We start from the raw sequence: 19,075 nt of genomic DNA, 5'->3' as shown, positions 1-19,075 counted from the left end.
TTCAAAAAGTGTCACTAACAAGAATCAAACTTTAAACCATTTGGCAAAATCTTCAACGCAGTCGACTCGGACACTCGTCGAGGGTTCTACTATTTTCATCTCACACGGTGGGCCAATCGAAACCAAATCAAAACCATGTTCACATATGAGAAAATCTCACGATTACCAACTCATAATCAATCTAAAGGATGGGTCTTTATTGGTATGAATTTAGCCTTTGTTCACCAATTACAGCATTTTTAATTAACCACAGTTTGTGTTTTACCTGTTAATGCTCGAAGAAGAGTCAAGAAATCAAACACGTTACATACAAAATTGTTTTCTTTGTTACAGCCAGCACTCGTTATCTGACAGTGGAAGCAACAGTGTGAGCCCAATATCTGAGATGATCTTTCAACTCCATTTCATTACCAAAAGCTGGAATCCTCCAGCCCGTCAATGGGCTCTTTTCTTCTTCCAGAAATTCCCATGCTTCCGAAAGATAAGGTCTCGGAACCGACGATATCTTATGATCAGATTCCTCTGTTCTGTTTATTCCAAGCCTTTGGAGCCCTGGAATTATCGAAACCAGTCTGGCATCCTTATCTTCGTCGGAAAATACAAATCCCAGATCCATGAATCCCTTCAGTTCCTCGAATTCCAGCTCCGACAAGCTTTTACCACTCCCTTTTCTCCTCCTCCTCTGCTTCTTCCCTTCTGGTTCTGTGTGAGAGAGGAGGTGGACTCCAGATCCTTTCCGGTTTTTCTCGAATCCCTTTCGAGAATTGTAAATGCTCGAATACTCTTCTATTTCATGGGCTGATTCCGGGAATTCTTCGATTTCTTTGCCTGAAAGTATAGTCTGCAGCTGGGGAACAAGAACTGAATCCGGAGATGGGGAACCCGAAGACTCCAAGCAATCTTTCGAACTCAAAAACTGGTCACTCAAAGATTTTCTCATCAGGGTCTTGATTGGCTTAAGCTTTGGTTTTTCAAGAACCTCTTCTTCTCCTCCTCCTACTTGAACTTGAAGAACTGGACTTGTTTTAACTGTAGAGAAAGCGAGCTTCTTCTCCGAGAAAACTCCATGTTCGAACCAGTAAAAATCGAAGAGATTCAGCAGTATTGTCTCTTCATCAGACATTCTTTGGCGAAGAAGAAGAATTTGAAATGTTGGCTGGTAGATCTGTGATGAGAGCAAGTGCTGGACGAAAGCCGGCTATAATTTTATATATGAAATCTCAGCAGAGGCTTTTTACATTTTTGACCCTCCATTTGATTTTAAATATTAGTAATTATTTGTAATGATATTGAAAGATTGAGTGGGATATTATTATTATTATGTTCATAGATTAAAGGGACATTTAATTATTCTTGTTGGTGTAGCATTTTATTTCGTTTTTGTTTTGTTTTTTTAATAAAATTATAAATTCTCTAGTGAGAGGGGAGTTCCTTTCTCCCGTGGGTGTATCTCGGTATTTTAGAAAATATTTTTGAATTTTATAATTAGAAACATTTAATACACTGATGTTGTATTAGAGAATTTGAAGTCATGCTTTCCATGTAGACGCATTGTTAATTAAATCAATGTTATTTCAAATCTTTTTTTAAAAATCAAATATTTATTTTTACACGCAACATGGCGTTGGTGATTTGTTTGTATTGTTTTATCCGGCCGGCATCATGTATTTGAAATTCTCATCGTTTTCCTCGAGGGGTTTTGCATAATTTTTGTCGGAAAGTTGTGGATTCGAGTGTGAATTTGTCCGAGTCCACACTTGATTCAACGTTATCGATTAAAATAATTAATCTCTTCGTTACATATATATTGTCTTTTTTGAATTTTTACACAGATTAAAAAAAATATATTGGAAAATCAAATTTTATATAAATTTTTTATTTTATATCTATTCAATGTATTAAAAAATGATTGCAAAATTTTTAAGGTGTAGTTAATAGGAGTATATTAATAAAAAAATATAAAAAAATATTACTAAATATGATATATGATTATATATTTGAGACAAACTAAAAAAAATATAAACAATATAATTGAAAAGGATGAAATATAAAAAACGAGCTTAAACCCTTGTTTTATTTTATTTTTCGAAAGTAAAAACCTAATATACTTGTAGTTGTGACCAATAATTGAAGATTGAAAAGTGTGGCCCAATTTTTATGCTTAAAGTTGACGAATCATTGAGCTCACATTTTCCGTCAGATCCACGCGTTTCATTATTGCGCCATTCATTCTCACCAAAAAATGGCCCACATTTTTGTCCTACTCTCTCTCTATCAACCTTCTTTCGTTTTAATCACCTGCTTAATATCCCACAAATATTTATTTTATTTGAATTATTGTAACTGAAGTTTTCAAATTTTCAAAATAAACATTATATTTGCTCAAATCAAATCATGAAAATCCGGTTTGATGCGAGATTTTAATGTTTCAACCACCGGTTCAACCCGTGGATTCTATCAAAACTACACGCCTCTTATGCGATTACAATAAACAGAGATGAAATCGACGGAAAATCGGTGGTTGCATCCGTCTCGTTCAATTTTGTCTCGTTTATATTATGTTATTCTTCAAATTTTTAATAACAATTTTATTTATTTATTTACTCATTGCATCCCTTCTCTTTTGATAAAAAATTATTTTCGTCATCTTTAATTGAATTTTTTGAGTTCATCTCTGACAATAAGCTTGTTTAAAAATTTTGAAATAACCCAATAATCCGAAAATGAAAATGTATACTTTTTTCTAATGACATGTTTTATATTTTTTATAATATTTTATAAGCATATCTTTATCAAGAAGACGAGGATTTTCTTAAAGAAGAGCAAATTCACTGTTGGGGCTCTCTACTCACTGTTGTTGTATTAGCGTGGAGAGCCTACAAATTTTTTTTTTTGCCAACTTGAAACAAAATTAGCGCGCACATAAATAATTTATTTTATATATAAAAATAAATTACTAGCATTTTTATAATTTTTAATTTAAAAATAAAGTTAAAATATGATATTTTTTTATTTTAAAATATGATATTTATAATTAGTAATTAATAAATTTATTAAAAATGAAAAAAAAAACATTTTTGTCTATTCATTAAATTGATCAACATAGTTATATAAGGGATTCATGCATTATTATATGACATAGAATAATATATATTTTATTTATTTTACATATCATAAAGGGAGAGAATAATGTAAAGTAATTATCTTGGTATTTGTATCCCAAAATTATAATTATAACCCTTATTTATTATTTATTTCATTCATTTTAAAAAAAATGAAAAGTGCTCCTAAAAATATGACTATTTTTTCAGAGAATTGTTCCACACAACCCGTATAATTTTGTGGTATATATATATAGTTATATTTAAATATAACTTTATCATCTTATATATATATATATATATATATATATATATATATATATATATTACGTTAGAGATTTGGTCTCATGCACCTTAGGGTTCCACGTGCACCTGTGCCCAAAACAACTCCGATTGTCTTGAAATCTTCACGGTAGGATCGTCTCGAAAATGCGAATCCAACGATATATCATATGATAAAAAGTTCAACACCAATGTTCGTAAATATGAAGATGACAGGAAATTAGGTGAAATATACAATTTACGGTCATCTTTCTATTTTCGAACACTGAGATTGAAATTTTTATCATATGATATATCGATAGATTCGAATTTTCGAAACGATCTCACCGTGAAAATTTCAAGACAATCGGAGTTGTTTTTGACACGGATGCATCTGAAACCCCACGCACTCTAGGGTGCGTAGGATCAGAACTCTATTACGTTATACACACAAATCACAATATAGGTATCCCACTGTAGAATTAAATTGGTAAAATTTTATTTAATGTTATAATTATATTTTGTTTATATAATTTGATTAATATAAATCTATTTTTATCTATATTTTTATACAATACTAATCTATTTTCCATGTGTTTTTAAATTTTAGATGCTTATATTAATTTTAATTAAAAAAATTAAAAAAATAATTTGGAAACAACAAAAATTATTTAAATAATTGTTAAGTACGCATTGCGTGAAGGCATTAGTATTGATTAAATATTTATTCAATACAAAAGCATTGACAAAATGATCATCAGTGCCCGTACCCGGTATTAATTTACATTTAATAAGGGGTAGAAAGAAAAACGAGGCATGGACCAATTTCAAGTCACAAATTAATATGTGATTTGATTAAATGGGCACGAATTCACGTGTTAGTACTTAGGCCACATTTATATTTTATTAAGAACGGAACCACCTCCTCTATGATTTATTCGATCCATGGATCCTAACACTTCTTTGGATTGATAAAAAAAATAGGAATTGAAATTGGAATTGGATTTGGATTTCATGAAATCCATGAAATTGAAATTTCATTTTGGTGTTTGGTAAGAATTTAAAATATAATAGTGTGATTGATAATATAAATTTTTAGATAAATAGTATTTTATAAAATTTGCAAAGAAGACTTGAATCTATGAGTAAGTTATATAAATATAATTTTTTTAAAAAAAATATAATGTTTAAAACTCTATTCCTATTAAATCTCGCGAAATCCGATCAAATATTAATCCTGTTTTGAAATCTCATTTTACCCAATACTAAAATAATATTTGTAATTTCAAATCTCACCAAATCCCGTGAAAATCCTTCATTCCAAACGTAGTATAAAGGTCCATCTTAATTCTTATGACAAAAAATATGACGTTAATTTTTTAAAATTTTTTTTTTTTTGACAAATGATAAATGCATACTATCACATGAACTTATCTTGCTTATGAGGAGAAAGATAGATTTTTTATCAGACAGTTTCATGAATTTATATTTGTGAGATCGATCAACTCAGTTTATATACAATAAAGAATAATATTTTTTGTATAAAAAATAATTTTTTTTCATAAATCAAATCTTGTAAAAAATGTGTTTCATGAAACGATCTCACACTAATTTTTATGGTGAACGAATACATCCACTCGTCGTGTCGTCGGCCCATGCGAATTGCGATGCCATTAATGTGCCAACCGCCAGGTCTCTAAAAGTAGATATTCCTATATATGCTTGTAAACGAGAGCAACCAAAATTAATTTTGAATGTGTTTCCTAGAATATTAGTCTTTTACATCTTTTTCGGTGTCGTTCTTTTTCCTGTATAATGCCCCTTTATACCAATTTCGTGTATTAAACTCATCTGTCCAAAATTTGTCAATTTGATTCTCTTTTCACCGTAAAATAATAGCACCTAATGTAAACGCATTAAATCTATTGTATAATGACATTGGAGAGAAAAGAGGAAAAAACTTGTAAACAACTCCAATGTAATTTTCATTTTATATAATTTAACTTTGGATTATAGGATTGAGTCCTTACGTCATCAGATGTTGCTCGGCGCGGTGTGGTGCGGTGGGATGTGGTCTTATGATCCGATTATTTTTTTTGAATAAAATTTAGTTTAAAATAATATTTAATATTATTTTATTGCGCTCGAGCTGTAAGATTTTACCGCTCGAGCACAGCCCTCATCTACGAGACAAAAAAGGGTACGCTCGAGCTATAAAATATTATCGCTCGAGCGCAGCTCCCCACATGCGGGACGAAAAATTTCCTAAAGTTGAGCGATCGAGCTGTAAAAAATTATCGCTCAAGCGCGTCGTCTGTGTTCCCAACACGTCATATAGTCTAAATTATCATTTATTTACCCACAAGTCACAGCATGAATCCTTGTAGTTCTTCTAATACCAATATTGTTTTCTTCGATTATCTCTCGTGCCTCTTTAGAGGGTGTCGTTATAATTTTCAGTCCCTAACATCTTTAAAGCTCTAGACGCTGTATAATCTAGAACCCGATTTTGCTCTCTATGTATCTTCTTGATGCCAACTTCCCACTCTCTAGCCATGAGGGATTTGCAGCTGCAAATGAGATGAGATGATGACATTTCTTGTCTATTGAACCATTTTACCACTAAATCCGAATCCACTTCTAGAAGAATCCTCTTTAAACCTGTATTCCATGCTATCTATCTATACTATATTTTAAGTAAGAGCAGCGATCTCTTGGAATGACATCATCTTCATTTTTGCTTTTATATTGTTTTTTTTTATTTCATGAATATTTATTTACGAAAATATCATTTTTAATCTAACTATTATATTTTTAATTAAAAAATAAATAATAAAAGCACGCATGCATTCGAGTACTAGTTTCTTATTATTGCCGGACCGTCCACAATTCAGCTTCCTCCAGAGAACAACGACCGATACAATGTAATACGATTTGTTTAGACGTATTGGGCCAATACCATGGCCCAACTATTTGGGCCACAGACAATAGAAAATATATAATTGGTAAGCGGGCAACATACAGGACTCAAGAAATCGAATCAGCCTCACCAATATGGACTTTGGTAATTAATGTGCTGGGGCTGTTTTGTTTTGTTTTGTTTTGTTCTTATTTTATTTTTTTTTAAAAATGATTGGGGCAGGTGAGACACTGAGACTCGGAGTCGAGTTATTAACATTTTCATAACCTTGTTAGTTTTTTTTTTTTTTTTTTTTAAAAAAGTTTTGTTTCATATATTTTGAATTCGATTTTTTTTAATTTTAAAATTCCAAAAGTATTTTCTTTTCTGTCTCGAATTTCTTGATGTACTTACTCAAAAAAAAAAATTGTTAGTACTTGCTAATTCATACTTAATTTCTTGGTTTAAATAAAACACGCATGGTTTCTTAGTAGTATAAATGTATATTATTGAAACATAGGTTCACTAGAAAAAAAATTAAATAATAATATTTAATTAAGACTTGTTTAATTAATAGAATTTACAATTCTATTACTAGTAAGTTATACAACATATAGTTTTATGTAGGTAGCAACCTACGTTCATCCACTTGACAATTAATTATATATGCTCATGCATTTAATATAAAAGTCAAAATTGATGAGTCAACTCTAAGAGCATCCTCCGGAGCGAGACGCGGTCTCTTCTAACCATTGCCTAAACAAAAATTGTTGATTAAGAAACCAACTAATATGCAATTAACTAATAATTATTTATCTCTAATTAATTACGATTTCTCAATCCCAAATTTCATTGGTCAGTGTTGGCGTGTACGTATAAACATTATGCATTATGTGTGAGTATTGTTATTCATGTACACATGGACGAGCACAACTTTTTTTTTTTGGGTTATATATATATATATTTATAATTAATTTCAAAAATAATTAATAGTGTAGTAAATTTTAAATTTTGTATGCTTATTGTTTAAAATTTTTCTATAAAATTCAGCTTATGGCTTCGGCTTATCAAGTTTTAAATACAGATACAAATGAAATATTTTTTTGTTTCAGATTAATTTTTAAAATTATAATAGTTGTGTGATATGAATGTATTAAAAAATGATATTTTTTATGATTTGAGAGAAAAATATATTACTTGAATAATAAAATTATTTGTTGTTGCATTAAAATAAATTGTAGTGGTTGAAAAAAATGAAAAATTTTGAGTCTTATTTATTGTTGTATTACTCTAAATTTATGAAAATTTCAAATGAGTTTCAAAATATATTATAAATAAAATATATTATGTTTTCTTAAAATAATATATAATATATTAAATTAAGATTAAGTCCACGCTAGTTTTAATTCCTGGATCCGTCCCTACATGTACAAATGTATGTTGATGATGTCGATTTTTTCCTCCGAGTTCGGTCTGGTAGAGTGGATCTCCAAATCTTCAATAAATCGGGTCGGGTCGGGCACGATGGATTTCTGCACAGACAGAAGCCAAGTTAGGGGGCGCCGAAGGTGTTTTTGGCGTGACCCCTCCGATGCCTAAGTCAATACACGAAAGTGAAAGAGCTTGACTAAAAGTAAGAACAAGAGAATATGCGTGCGTGAGTGTGTGAACAAAAAGTGAATAGAAGAGATGAATGAATAAACCATGAACCATACTTGTATTTATAGGGGGCTTAGAGGGGTAGGTTACCTTGTCAAGGTAGAACATGTGTTAGAGTAGGACTCTAATTGATGAGTCTAAAATCATCAAATCTTGGATTCATAAGATATTGTCCTTATCTATTGCAGATCTTCATGTGTCCGAGAGTACTGAAAGATTCTAGATATTAGGCTCTTCCTGCGCCCGGGTCGAGTTTCAACTATACCAGTTAGGGCTCAAGCCCATGAATTTATGATCATGAGCTCATTCCCTAACAGGGTCATCTCAGGCTGGGCTTCTCATAAAATAAGACTAGATGGACCTCAAATTATATTTCTAAAAATATGGATTATTGGGCTTGGGTCGGGATTTTACCATGCCTAGATAGGGCTCGGCCTAGTGAGTTCAACAGCTAGGGTTTGAGTCAAGGGCTCTTCACTTTGTCTTGAATAGGTCTATCTAACTTGAATTGGTACATGAGGCATTATCGAATGAGCTTTGTATTGTCTTAAATCCTGTATCATAACAATAGTAGGTGATTTTTGACTCACGTTTCCTGATTATGGGTTGTCGGGTTCGGGTCGGACCAGACCCAATTATTTATGGGGGCATCATATGTGTAATCACTGTAATTTCTACTTACTTTCAATTATCGTGACACCGGAAATTTTATTTTTATATTGATTGTTTCATGTGCATGTTTTAGATATTTTTTGACTCGTGAAATATAATGATAAACTAAATTATAAGAATAATATACTCACACGGAATGATATATAAATATCATATTATAATATATGAATTTGATCACTCGTCTCGAGATTAATGGAGCACAACCGTTTTTTGTATCCATTCAATTAAATGGGATTAATAGATATCACTTATCAGATGTGTTTGTAATTAAACACCTAATTCTTTTATGACCCGAAACGTATTTGACTTGCACCTAATAACTGTAATCAAATATTGGAATTAGGATTTGGCAAGAGTGACGGGACTAGCTATGCTTAAATAGGCGCGCAGATTTTAAATGTTATCCTGATATATTTGGTTGAATACAAGTTATGTCCGAAAAATGTTATAAGTATGCATTCGATTTTACACGATAATTTTGAAGTTACAACATTATCCTAATGGTAAGATATTCTTAATAATTGATTTAAGATAATTTTATAATTTCAAAGATAACGTTTAACAATGTATATAACAGAAGTTTAAATTCAATCACTTGGATCATATACTTGCTTCATGTGAGAAGTAAACAAAATTGTACATTTAAAAAAAAGTAAAATATTTCTAATACTATGAATTTGGTCGAATTTATTTATTTTTCATGACAATAAAACCTCAAAACCGCTCAATCTTGCGGTGCTAGATAAATGTTACGGATGACATAGTAACTTTCAAATCATACTAGTCAATTAAATCACATCAGATAAACCATGTAAAACATATTTTTTGCAAAAATATTGATAAAGAGAAATCAAACGACCCGAATCATGACGAGCATTTAGTAGAAGTTATATTGTTGCTAAATCCACATGTAAATACGCACATACTAATACTTATATAAAAAGACCGAAAACCCGGTCTCGTCCAATTGGATAAGGTTTCACAACGAATCACTCGGAAATTGGGGTTTTTTAATAATGCAGGCCATAGCCATTGATCAGCTTCATAATTGAGGTGACTGTATTCATGCTTGTGATAGTGGGTTACGTGCGATTAATTTATGTTCAATTATATATTTTTAAAATTTTTACTAAATGACATAATGCGGTTGACATCATAAATTTTTTTTCCCTCTCTCGAATTTAATGTTTTCCCCCAAATGTCAATAAATAAATCGTGTGAACTATACCATCAATTTTGTTGTGTTTTACTTTTGTGTGCGAATTATAACTTTTTTTTTAAGTCGAAAAAGAAGATTATTACAACGAGACATCGAATTCAATATCTCATATATCTCGTACATGATAGTATGAGAATAGTCTATGCTATCACATAAGCACTGTCCATGTGGGGATCCAACAGCCAATTTTTTTTTTTTGCACTTCAAATGTTCATGTGAATATCTGAAATGCAAAAAAAAAAAAACAATCGTTGAATCTAGCATATGAGCATTGTCCATGTGCTAGCATAAATTCTCCCGATATTATGATACCTTGGTATCAACATGATTCATCTAATAAAAGTTATTGGGTGAAAAGGCCCATTTTCACCAGCCTTTTTCCACAATAGTGCATTATATAGTAATTAACATACCTTTTTAAAAAATATATAACAAACAACAAAATAATAAATATGTAAATATTGAAGCTCTAAGAACTTACCTAAATAGTAATAAAATATAAATTTGTGAAAATTGAAGGGCTAAAAATGATTTTTTACAACTATCTAAACGTATTGGTACGTATACACAACAGATATAAAGTATAAAACACATATAATAAACTCTAATAATTGCGTTAGAAATGGGCCCCCAAAAATATCCAGAAAAATAATAGTACTCCAATGGGAATTATTCAAGTTTCTTTCTTTTTTTTTTTTTTAAAAATGAATTGGGTTTCACGTCCATAATAAATTACTCTCATCGCCAATCTGTCAATGTGACCACTCCTCCATCTTAATATATAAAACCCAACACCGATCACCACCTCCTCCAGCCCCTCCGCCACCCCCACAACCGCCGTATCCCCCATCCCCACCACCCCATCTCAGGCAATATATATATTATTATACATAAACACATGCACACAGCTAAAAGGTTTTGTCTCTCTTTCTAGTTCCTGCATAGGATATATAATTTTCATCTTTACTGGTACATTATAAATGGAAGAATGCTACGATCACGAGTCTGAAGAGGAGTTCGGTACTAAAACTCCAGAAAACACAGGTGATGATGAAGAAGAAGAAGAAGAAGCTTACATCCCTCCTCCAAGAAGAAGGTTTGATATATATATATAGCTAGCATAAAGTAGTAATTATTTCTTAATTACAGTGCATTTCTGGGGTTAATTAATTTTCTGCTCCGAATTTCGAATGGGCAGTGGAAGGGGCGCACGGAAGAGAGTGGTGACAGTGCCGATTTCCGGCGGCGGCGACGGTAACCGGAGCAGAGGAGAGGTGTACCCGCCGCCGGATTCTTGGTCGTGGAGAAAATACGGGCAGAAGCCCATCAAAGGGTCACCTTACCCCAGGTAATTTAATCAATTAATTTTATCGAATTAAAGATTTTATTCAATCAACTCGTGGTTGCCGGCGGGAAGTAGGTGGCTGGTTTTGATTGCTATTGTTATTGTTATTATTAATTAATTAGTATTATTAGAGATTATATAATTAGAGGCGGCTGTGCGCTAATATCTCTTTCATTGAATGATTCAATGACTTATGGATATAGTGGTTGAATGCGTACATAATTATAACCTTGTCTAAAATTCATATCAATGTAATAAATATTTTGAAATTTAAATAAATAAATATTTTATTTTATTTTTTATTTTATAAATTTAAAAATGGACTTGTTTTACTCATGTTCGATTAGACTATTTGGTGCATGTGCAATACTGGGATTTGTGTATTTAGTTAGTGGCCACTCCCCTTTTGTGTCTCTTTTGTGAAAGAGAGAACACATGAAAAAGTTTGAATGATGGGAGCATTCATTAATTGGGACTCGAACGACATATACGTTTTGTAACATTTTCATGTTTAGATTTTTTTTTTCATATTCATTTTGCCATTTTAATTATCATATTCACATCATATTTATTTATTCATATTCATCTCCTATGATTTTTAACACTATGAAAGATCAATTCAAGTTTGTGTTTTAAATTGTAACTCATTTATTGTGTGTTCGATTTCATTTTAACAAAATAATGATATAGCTAAAGAAATTAGTCGTATAGATGAAGTTTTAACCTATACAATTATTTATAAGGAAAGGGTATTTTTAATGGTTTCTTGGTGAAATTTTGTGGTTCTTTTGTAAATATTCCTCTTTACAGCGTCTGTCTTTTTGTTATGAATTAATTAATTTATTTACCTCCTAATTCATCTCATAATAAAGTTTTTCCTTGCTTTGAATTGAAATTATAAAAATCAGAAATAATTCATATGCATTATTATTATTATATATTTTGATGCCACCGTACGCCAATTATGTGTGTGAATCAGCTGCTGACTTAAAATTTGACAAGCACAACACGAAGTTCTTAGCTGCAATCCGGGGTAGTGCCCGGAGGGCAATCCAACGGCCCGGGCATTGTGCACATCACCATGATGTGATGTGCATAATGGCCCGGGGCCATTGGATCTGGTAGACCGATCTGCCAGCATAGAATTTCTCAGGCACAACGTAAAGAGAATTCTAATGATTAATCAGGAACCCTATCATATAGATATGACAATTAAGTGAATATATATATATATATATATATGTAAAATTTGATACGATAGTAGATATCTACATGAACAATGAATACTTGCTGAAGTGACGTTTATTTATTGAATGTATAAAATGTCAGTGTAACAATATTTCTATTTGAACGAGTGTTCATGGTATCAAAACTAACAAATACAGACATTATATTGTATTTAGTTATTTTTGAGCAACAATAATAAAATGAAGATTGGTATTGCATGGCAGGGGATATTATAGATGTAGCAGCTCGAAAGGCTGCCCAGCCAGAAAACAAGTAGAGCGGAGCCGCCACGATCCCACCACCATACTCATCACCTACTCTTCCGAACACAACCACTCTCTCCCCGCCGCCGCCGCCTCCTCCAAAAACCACCGACACAACTCTCGGCCAAAGACCGAGGCCGCTTCTGCCGCCACCACGTCCACTACTTCACCCTCCTCCTCCACCACCACCGCCACTACTACGGCCAACTTCCCTCCAGAAGAAAGCACTGACGACGGCTACTACTCCGAGCTCGCCGGTGAGCTCGGGTGGCTGTGCGAAATGGGGTCCGCCATGATGGACGGGAACACGCTTGTCTGTTCAGGCCACCCTGAAATGGAGGCGTTCATGCCCATCGGAGAAGAGGACGAGCTTCTGTTCGGTGATCTTGGAGACCTTCCGGAATATTCCTTGGTTTTCGGCCGTGTAGATACAGCAGGCCATGCCCATGTTGCGGTGGCACAGGATAACTTCTTATAACGTGGGACGAGTATATATATATGATCCTAGATAGTGAAGAATATCGAGAGCTGCATGTTTCGCATCATTTGTTTCTTTTATCTTTTTTTTTTTCCTTCCACCATTTACTGTAAAGATCTCAAGAAACGACGACTGGTTCCCTGATTTTATACCAAACTGAATTTTAGTACAATTTACCGCTGCGTTTTCGACTCTGGCAGCTGTGAATCTTTACTAAAAACCTTGGAGGACATGCCTATGATGATAAAACTATATATCAGCAGTAGTTTGCATTGGCTTGATTACGTTCAATTCAAGCTCCGATCCATCCCCTTGTTTTAACGTCGATTCGATGTATGACTGCGGGATGGGGCGGGAGCTAGGGCCACTTGGATGAAGATTTAAAATTATCTCCGCCCAAGCTTTGTGTGAACTTGTTATAGCTACACAATTAATAAAAACTTACTAAAAATATACTTGTTATAATAACACAGATGAAAGTCAGTCATAAAAACTCATCCCAAGATTCGAGTTAATGTTTGATTTAAACCATTCTTATCAGACAACAATTACCAACATCAAATGTTTTGCACGAGAGTGAAATTTATGCATTTCAATAAAACACGAACCTACACACAGGGCATTTCCCCTGGCTCTTCACCCACGGCACGATGCACGCCTCGTGAAACATATGGTCGCAAGGAGTCGACGTGACGAACTCTCTAGTCTCGAAGTCTTCCAAGCAAACTGCACACCTCTTACCGATATCGTCTTGCAGAATGTTCTTGGAGTCACCGCTGGTAGATTTGGTGCCCAGTCTCCTAATTATATTGCTTATGTGTGGGTTGTAGAGTTGTTTCCTTAGCTTATTGATGGCTTTGTTTTGATCTTCTTGACTCAGTCTGGATTCTTCCGCTGCAGGGGTTTGATCGAATGGGTTGTAATACGTGCCACTGGTTCCAGTAGAGGTGTTTCGGAATCTGGCATGCGGATCGTAAGCTTCGATGAGAAGATACTGCACTGGAGCGCGAGGGAGTGCTGTTGATGGCAAACTGCATTAAGAAAAAATAACGAAAATTCAGTTGGATACAACTTGAGTATTTTTTTCATTGAAGAAGCAAAGCACCAGACTACCCAACCGGCATCCTCAGGAGTCATCCCTGAAGAGATGGTCGATTTTCAGACGCATTAAGTAGTGAGATTTTACCTGGCTATTCCATAATCAGATCCTCCTGTAAATATCTCCTCAACGAACAACCAAGGATCTCTCGTGCTCCATCTTGAATTCTTGCAGACAAAAGGGGCCAGAAAGTACCAAATACAAGTTAGATAAACAGCCTAAGACATAAGAATAATTCAAGGTAAGGGTGTGAAATTAGAGAGAGAACCACAGATCTCCGAGCCGGAACGTAGTCCAGTAAATGAGGCGTCGCTCGATTCAGGTTACGGTTACTAGGGACATATTCCCCATACCCTTGTCCAGGTTGTCGATTTTCCAGTGGCCGGAGATTGCTGGAGCTTCTTCTACTCATGTCGACAATGAAAAATGAATTCCCAAAATGAAGAATTTGTTTACATCAACTTTACCTTTTTTTATGGCTTTATTTCTATTGAAAGATGCTTTCTATGCGTGGATCAAAAAGATTCATCATTGGGAATACGAAGCAAAGAATCTGATTCTCTAAAAAGAGTCAAACTGGTTTTTCTGCCACGCTCTAAATTTGAAATCCCGAGGATTAGAGCCATACAATTGATATCAATTAATATCAATAACCATAAGAGCTAATCAAGTTCTTGCCATCCACCTTCTCTACCCAGGCATTAAATAATGCAAAAGGCAGTGAAGATTACAGAAATATACGAACGGCCCAACAGTTTGAAAGTTTACGTTCCACCAAAACAGAACCTTATATCTACACCTTTTGAGTATATAAATTCACATGAAGGATGAGGGTAGTTTCCAATAGGACAAGTGTATCCAAGCTCAGTCGCTGTTTGTGTAATTTACCCTCGAAAATTATTTTAGAGCCTAAGAAACTCAACAGGGTGTTTTTCCTAGACCATTATTTCAAAAATAAATTTAATTGCATTTGGATCGAAAGATTTGGTATAGATTGAACATCTTCCCACTCTTAACAAAGTTACATCAGCAAAAATAAAGTCAATGAGGTATATCAGAATTGCAGTGTGATCACAGGCAGCTAGTAAACTGTAAACCGATAGACACTTCATTGTGCATCCAACTTTACCTTTTCAAGATCTCCGAGGTTGATTTGGATAGAATGATGTAATAGGTATCAAACCTAATATTTAAATCCATCGCATTTATTGGATATTCTTGAAATTATTGGGCCAGAACTTCGAATCCTGATGTCAAAAGCAACTGTAGCATCGTGAAAATGTTAAAAGCATGCGTCCAACAAAGAAATTGAAGCATTCCTGTTAACACATAATACCTCACTCCACGGCTTCTGAGCATGATGAAAACATGAAGATCGTTTAATACGTAATATGCAATCATGCTCTGTCTAGATCCTTGCAGAAATATGTTGATACTACATAGTCCACCGTATACTCTTATAATTCTTGATGAGACAGTCGGCTAACCTAGACAGAACAGGGAAAAAAATTGTAATTAAAACATGAAAGTAGTTTTGACACTTGATTTCACAAGTTCTCACTACAGGATGCTCTGCATTAACTTATCCACTATAAAGTTAACTGGAATCAGAAGTAACTTAGCAACAACAATACGAATAGCAATTCAAGAGATATCAGACAACTCCAAAGAGAAAAACCAAGGGAACTTTCTAACAGCAAAGTCATGTATGTAAATCTATTTTTAGGCATCTCAAAATTTCAGAAATGCTTCAATATCAATTTTCAAAATCGAATGCAAAAGCAAAAACCATAAACAGGTAGCCACTTGCGACAAAAACTTGATAAGTTGATAATATAAGAGACAAAAATCAGTTAAATGGAATCAAGCAAACAAATAAATCTTTCTAACAAAATTATCAGACAAGAGATCCTTGAACCCCTAAAAGTTCACACAAATCCGAATAAAGAAATCATTTAAAATTGTCTAAAGCTTACCAGACACAATGCTACATCATCTCCTATTCCCCAGGGGAAAACTCGCGGAAAATGTTTCACCAAAGGGGACAGATATCCCACAAGATATTTCATTCTTGACACTACCAGAACTCCCCACAGCTGCATATTCCTTCCCTGAAGTGATGGAATCGACTAGTATCTCTAACAATTATTTCTCTCTTAGCAATGATCGTCATGTATTTTAGAGCCGTGTGGCAATCGCCACAGACCCTCAAGTTCTTAGTAACAATTATAGGTTTGTTAGCTTTAAGGCTAATAATTGCAAATGCTACAGCAAGCTTCTCACTGTGATAGAGAAGAATATTTTCCTTCTCCTCCTCTTCAACATCTTGGTAAACAAAATCGGACTCTGCACTATAGCCCATCAATTTCATCTCTGCATCAAGTTCATCCAGTTTCTTATTTATCAGAGCAGACTGTGGATGAGACCTATCCCCCCCAACAAAGGCATGGATAATTCCATTTACTTCTGTCCAACTGCATCCTGGTCTCTTCCTAAAGCCCAAATCCTTCTGCTTAATTCTAACAGCAGCAGCATCGTCCCATCTATGTGCGGTGGTATACAAATTGAATAGAAGAACAAAATTTCCAGTACTGGAAGGTCCCAAACTCTGAATTTTCTTATTGACTTCTTCTCCGAGTTCAATATTTTTATGAACCCTACAAGCTGCTAGTAACGCATTCCATAGGTGAGCATCAGGCTCAAATGGCATAGTACTGACAAAATTGTGAGCCTCGACCAAAAGACCAGCACGGCCCAACAGATCAACCATGCAGAAGTAATGATCCATCCGTGGAACGATATTGAATTCTTGACTCATCACACGAAACAAATGCTTCCCTTCAGAAACAAGTCCAGAATGGCTGCATGCAGACAGGAGAGCAACAAAAGTTACATCATCTGGTTTTTCACCTTCATTCTGCATATCTTGAAACAGTAAAATTGCTTCCTTTCCATATCCATGAATTCCATAACCAACGAGCATCGCATTCCATGAGACCACATCCCTCCCGAGCATCTTGTCAAAGACAAGCCTAGCCTTTTCTAGCTTACCACACTTATTATACATGTCTATTAAAGCATTACAGAGTGACAAATCTGATGCAAATCCACGCACCACTGAGTAGCCATGACCACAGGTCCCATGTTGCAGAGCAGATAAATGAGAGCAGGCAGGTAAAAAGCCCATCATAGTTGCCAATTCAGGCTCAAACCCTGATAATTGCATCTTATGGAACATTTGCAAAGCTACCTCCGTGTTGCCATTTTGAACACAGCCAGAGATTATGGCACTATAAGAGACAGAATCTTTTGTCTGCATTTCTTCAAATAACTTTATTGTGTAGTTCATCGACCCACACTTTGCATACAATGAAAGAAGCGTATTACACACTTTTATATCCGAGACATGACCCGACTTAAACGTGTAACAGTGTATCTGTTCACCAACATTCGAATCATTCAGCTTAGCACAACCACGAATAACAGTTGCAAGCATAACAGCCGAGGGAATTTTGCTAGCTTCCATTCTCATCTTTTTAAACAATTCTAAACCTTCTTCTGCATAATTACATGTAACAAAAACTCCAATCATAGCACTCCAAGTGATCTCATTTTTTGACGCCAGTGTTTTGAATAGATGTTTTGCGTGTACCAACTGCCCACATTTCCCATACATATCTAGAAGCCCGGTGCCTACCACTACATCAATGTGAAAATCCCTTCTCACGCAAAAACCATGGGCAGCTTTTCCTTCTCTCAACCTACATGTCTCTGCAATAGAGGGCAGAATGGCCACAATAGTAGAAGAGTTTGGTTCTACACCCTTGTTCTGCATCTCCGAAACCAGCCCAATCGCATCCAAACAGAGCCCGCGTAATGAAAAGCCCGCTGCCATAGCATTCCAAGCCACTACATCCCTTTGAGGCATTCCATCAAACACCTCCCTCGCCTCCAGCAGACAGCCACATTTCACGTAAAAGTCAACCAATGCGGTACACACGTAAACATCGTTTTCAAGATTAAATCTTTTCGCATGCCCATGAATCTTTACACCCATGTCTATATCCTGCAAAGTAGAACATGCCTTCAGCACAAAAGGGTAGGTGTAATTTGTAGGTGTGACCCCAGAATCCACCATTTCATTATACAAATCAACGGCCTTTTCAAAAGGTCCATCCCATGCATAAGCTCTAATAATCTGGTTCCATAATATAGTCTTGTTTTTCCTCCAATGATTTGGAATTGATTTGAAGACTCGATGTGCAAGTTGAGGCCTGCTGCATGAAAGGTAGAAGCGCACGAGCTTGTCAAGATGTGGTGATTGAGAACCAAAATCTTCCCCGTTTAATTTGACGATACACTGGTGAATTATCTTACCTTGTTTGAGCGATCTTGATCCACTGCAAGCCTCAAGCAGTTGCAACCAGCAATTGATGTTGGAGACGGAGCTCGTGTTTGGCATAATGCAAATAGTTGTTGGCAGACTCGAGGTTCGTCTTGACCACTTATTGACCACATTACAAACATTATCGTATTATTTTTATTTTTTATTTTGAAAATTGTTTTTTTTTATTTGCTATGAACAATTTTAATTCTTGAGTGACATTTCTATTATGGTGATAAGCCCGTAAGACTGGAGATGGACTCACAATTGGTGGGCCAACAACTTGAAGAATGGGCCAACAAAAGGATAATTGATAAAAGCCCAATCCAAATAATGAAAGACTCAAAAATTCTCAATACCACCTAAGTGCACGAGGAAAATGAAAGAAAGGGTAACCAGCGGCCAGAGCCTAGAAGACACAACCAACCTATATGGATGAAGTATTACGTCATAGGATAGAGAATGCAT

General features: G+C 34.6%; 4 protein-coding genes across 9 annotated transcripts; 1 reads left to right on the top strand and 3 right to left on the bottom strand.

Annotated features, from left to right (window-relative positions):
• Positions 1 to 173: 173 nt before the first annotated feature.
• Positions 174 to 1,284, bottom strand: LOC140866048 (uncharacterized). Its single transcript, XM_073270914.1, has one exon. It carries the CDS (start codon positions 1,121 to 1,123, stop codon positions 344 to 346), a length of 780 nt encoding a protein of 259 aa, XP_073127015.1. The 5' UTR covers positions 1,124 to 1,284; the 3' UTR covers positions 174 to 343.
• A 9,276-nt stretch (positions 1,285 to 10,560) lies between these two features.
• On the top strand, positions 10,561 to 13,329 carry LOC140865499 (probable WRKY transcription factor 65). The gene is made up of 3 exons (XM_073270162.1): positions 10,561 to 10,907; positions 11,010 to 11,159; positions 12,608 to 13,329. Exons 1-3 carry the CDS (start codon positions 10,792 to 10,794, stop codon positions 13,122 to 13,124), a joined length of 783 nt encoding a protein of 260 aa, XP_073126263.1. The 5' UTR covers positions 10,561 to 10,791; the 3' UTR covers positions 13,125 to 13,329.
• Positions 13,330 to 13,558: 229 nt separating this feature from the next.
• LOC140863656 (uncharacterized) lies at positions 13,559 to 15,696 on the bottom strand. Of its 3 annotated transcripts, XM_073267242.1 has the most exons (5): positions 15,560 to 15,696; positions 15,353 to 15,470; positions 14,492 to 14,627; positions 14,311 to 14,390; positions 13,559 to 14,155 (listed from the first exon to the last, which is right to left on the bottom strand). In XM_073267242.1, the coding sequence occupies exons 2-5, from the start codon at positions 15,421 to 15,423 to the stop codon at positions 13,717 to 13,719; spliced, it is 726 nt and encodes a 241-aa protein (XP_073123343.1). In that variant the 5' UTR covers positions 15,424 to 15,470; positions 15,560 to 15,696; the 3' UTR covers positions 13,559 to 13,716. The 3 variants fall into 3 exon arrangements, with proteins under 3 accessions (XP_073123343.1, XP_073123342.1, XP_073123344.1); XM_073267241.1 differs by lacking the exon at positions 15,560 to 15,696 and having other exon boundaries at positions 15,353 to 15,486; XM_073267243.1 differs by lacking the exon at positions 15,560 to 15,696 and having other exon boundaries at positions 14,495 to 14,627; positions 15,353 to 15,486.
• Positions 15,567 to 18,734, bottom strand: LOC140863655 (pentatricopeptide repeat-containing protein At3g16610). Of its 4 annotated transcripts, none has more exons than XM_073267239.1 (3): positions 18,601 to 18,734; positions 16,200 to 18,500; positions 15,570 to 15,710 (listed from the first exon to the last, which is right to left on the bottom strand). In XM_073267239.1, exon 2 carries the CDS (start codon positions 18,359 to 18,361, stop codon positions 16,301 to 16,303), a length of 2,061 nt encoding a protein of 686 aa, XP_073123340.1. In that variant the 5' UTR covers positions 18,362 to 18,500; positions 18,601 to 18,734; the 3' UTR covers positions 15,570 to 15,710; positions 16,200 to 16,300. The 4 variants fall into 4 exon arrangements, with proteins under 4 accessions (XP_073123339.1, XP_073123340.1, XP_073123341.1 ...); XM_073267240.1 differs by having other exon boundaries at positions 16,200 to 18,497; positions 18,601 to 18,725; XM_073267238.1 differs by having other exon boundaries at positions 15,567 to 15,705; positions 16,200 to 18,719.
• Positions 18,735 to 19,075: the final 341 nt, after the last annotated feature.

The sequence above is a fragment of the Henckelia pumila genome, chromosome 4 (genome assembly GCF_033568475.1).
Source record: "Henckelia pumila isolate YLH828 chromosome 4, ASM3356847v2, whole genome shotgun sequence".
NCBI lineage: Eukaryota > Viridiplantae > Streptophyta > Magnoliopsida > Lamiales > Gesneriaceae > Henckelia > Henckelia pumila.
This window is presented reverse-complemented; position numbering and strand designations above follow the sequence as displayed.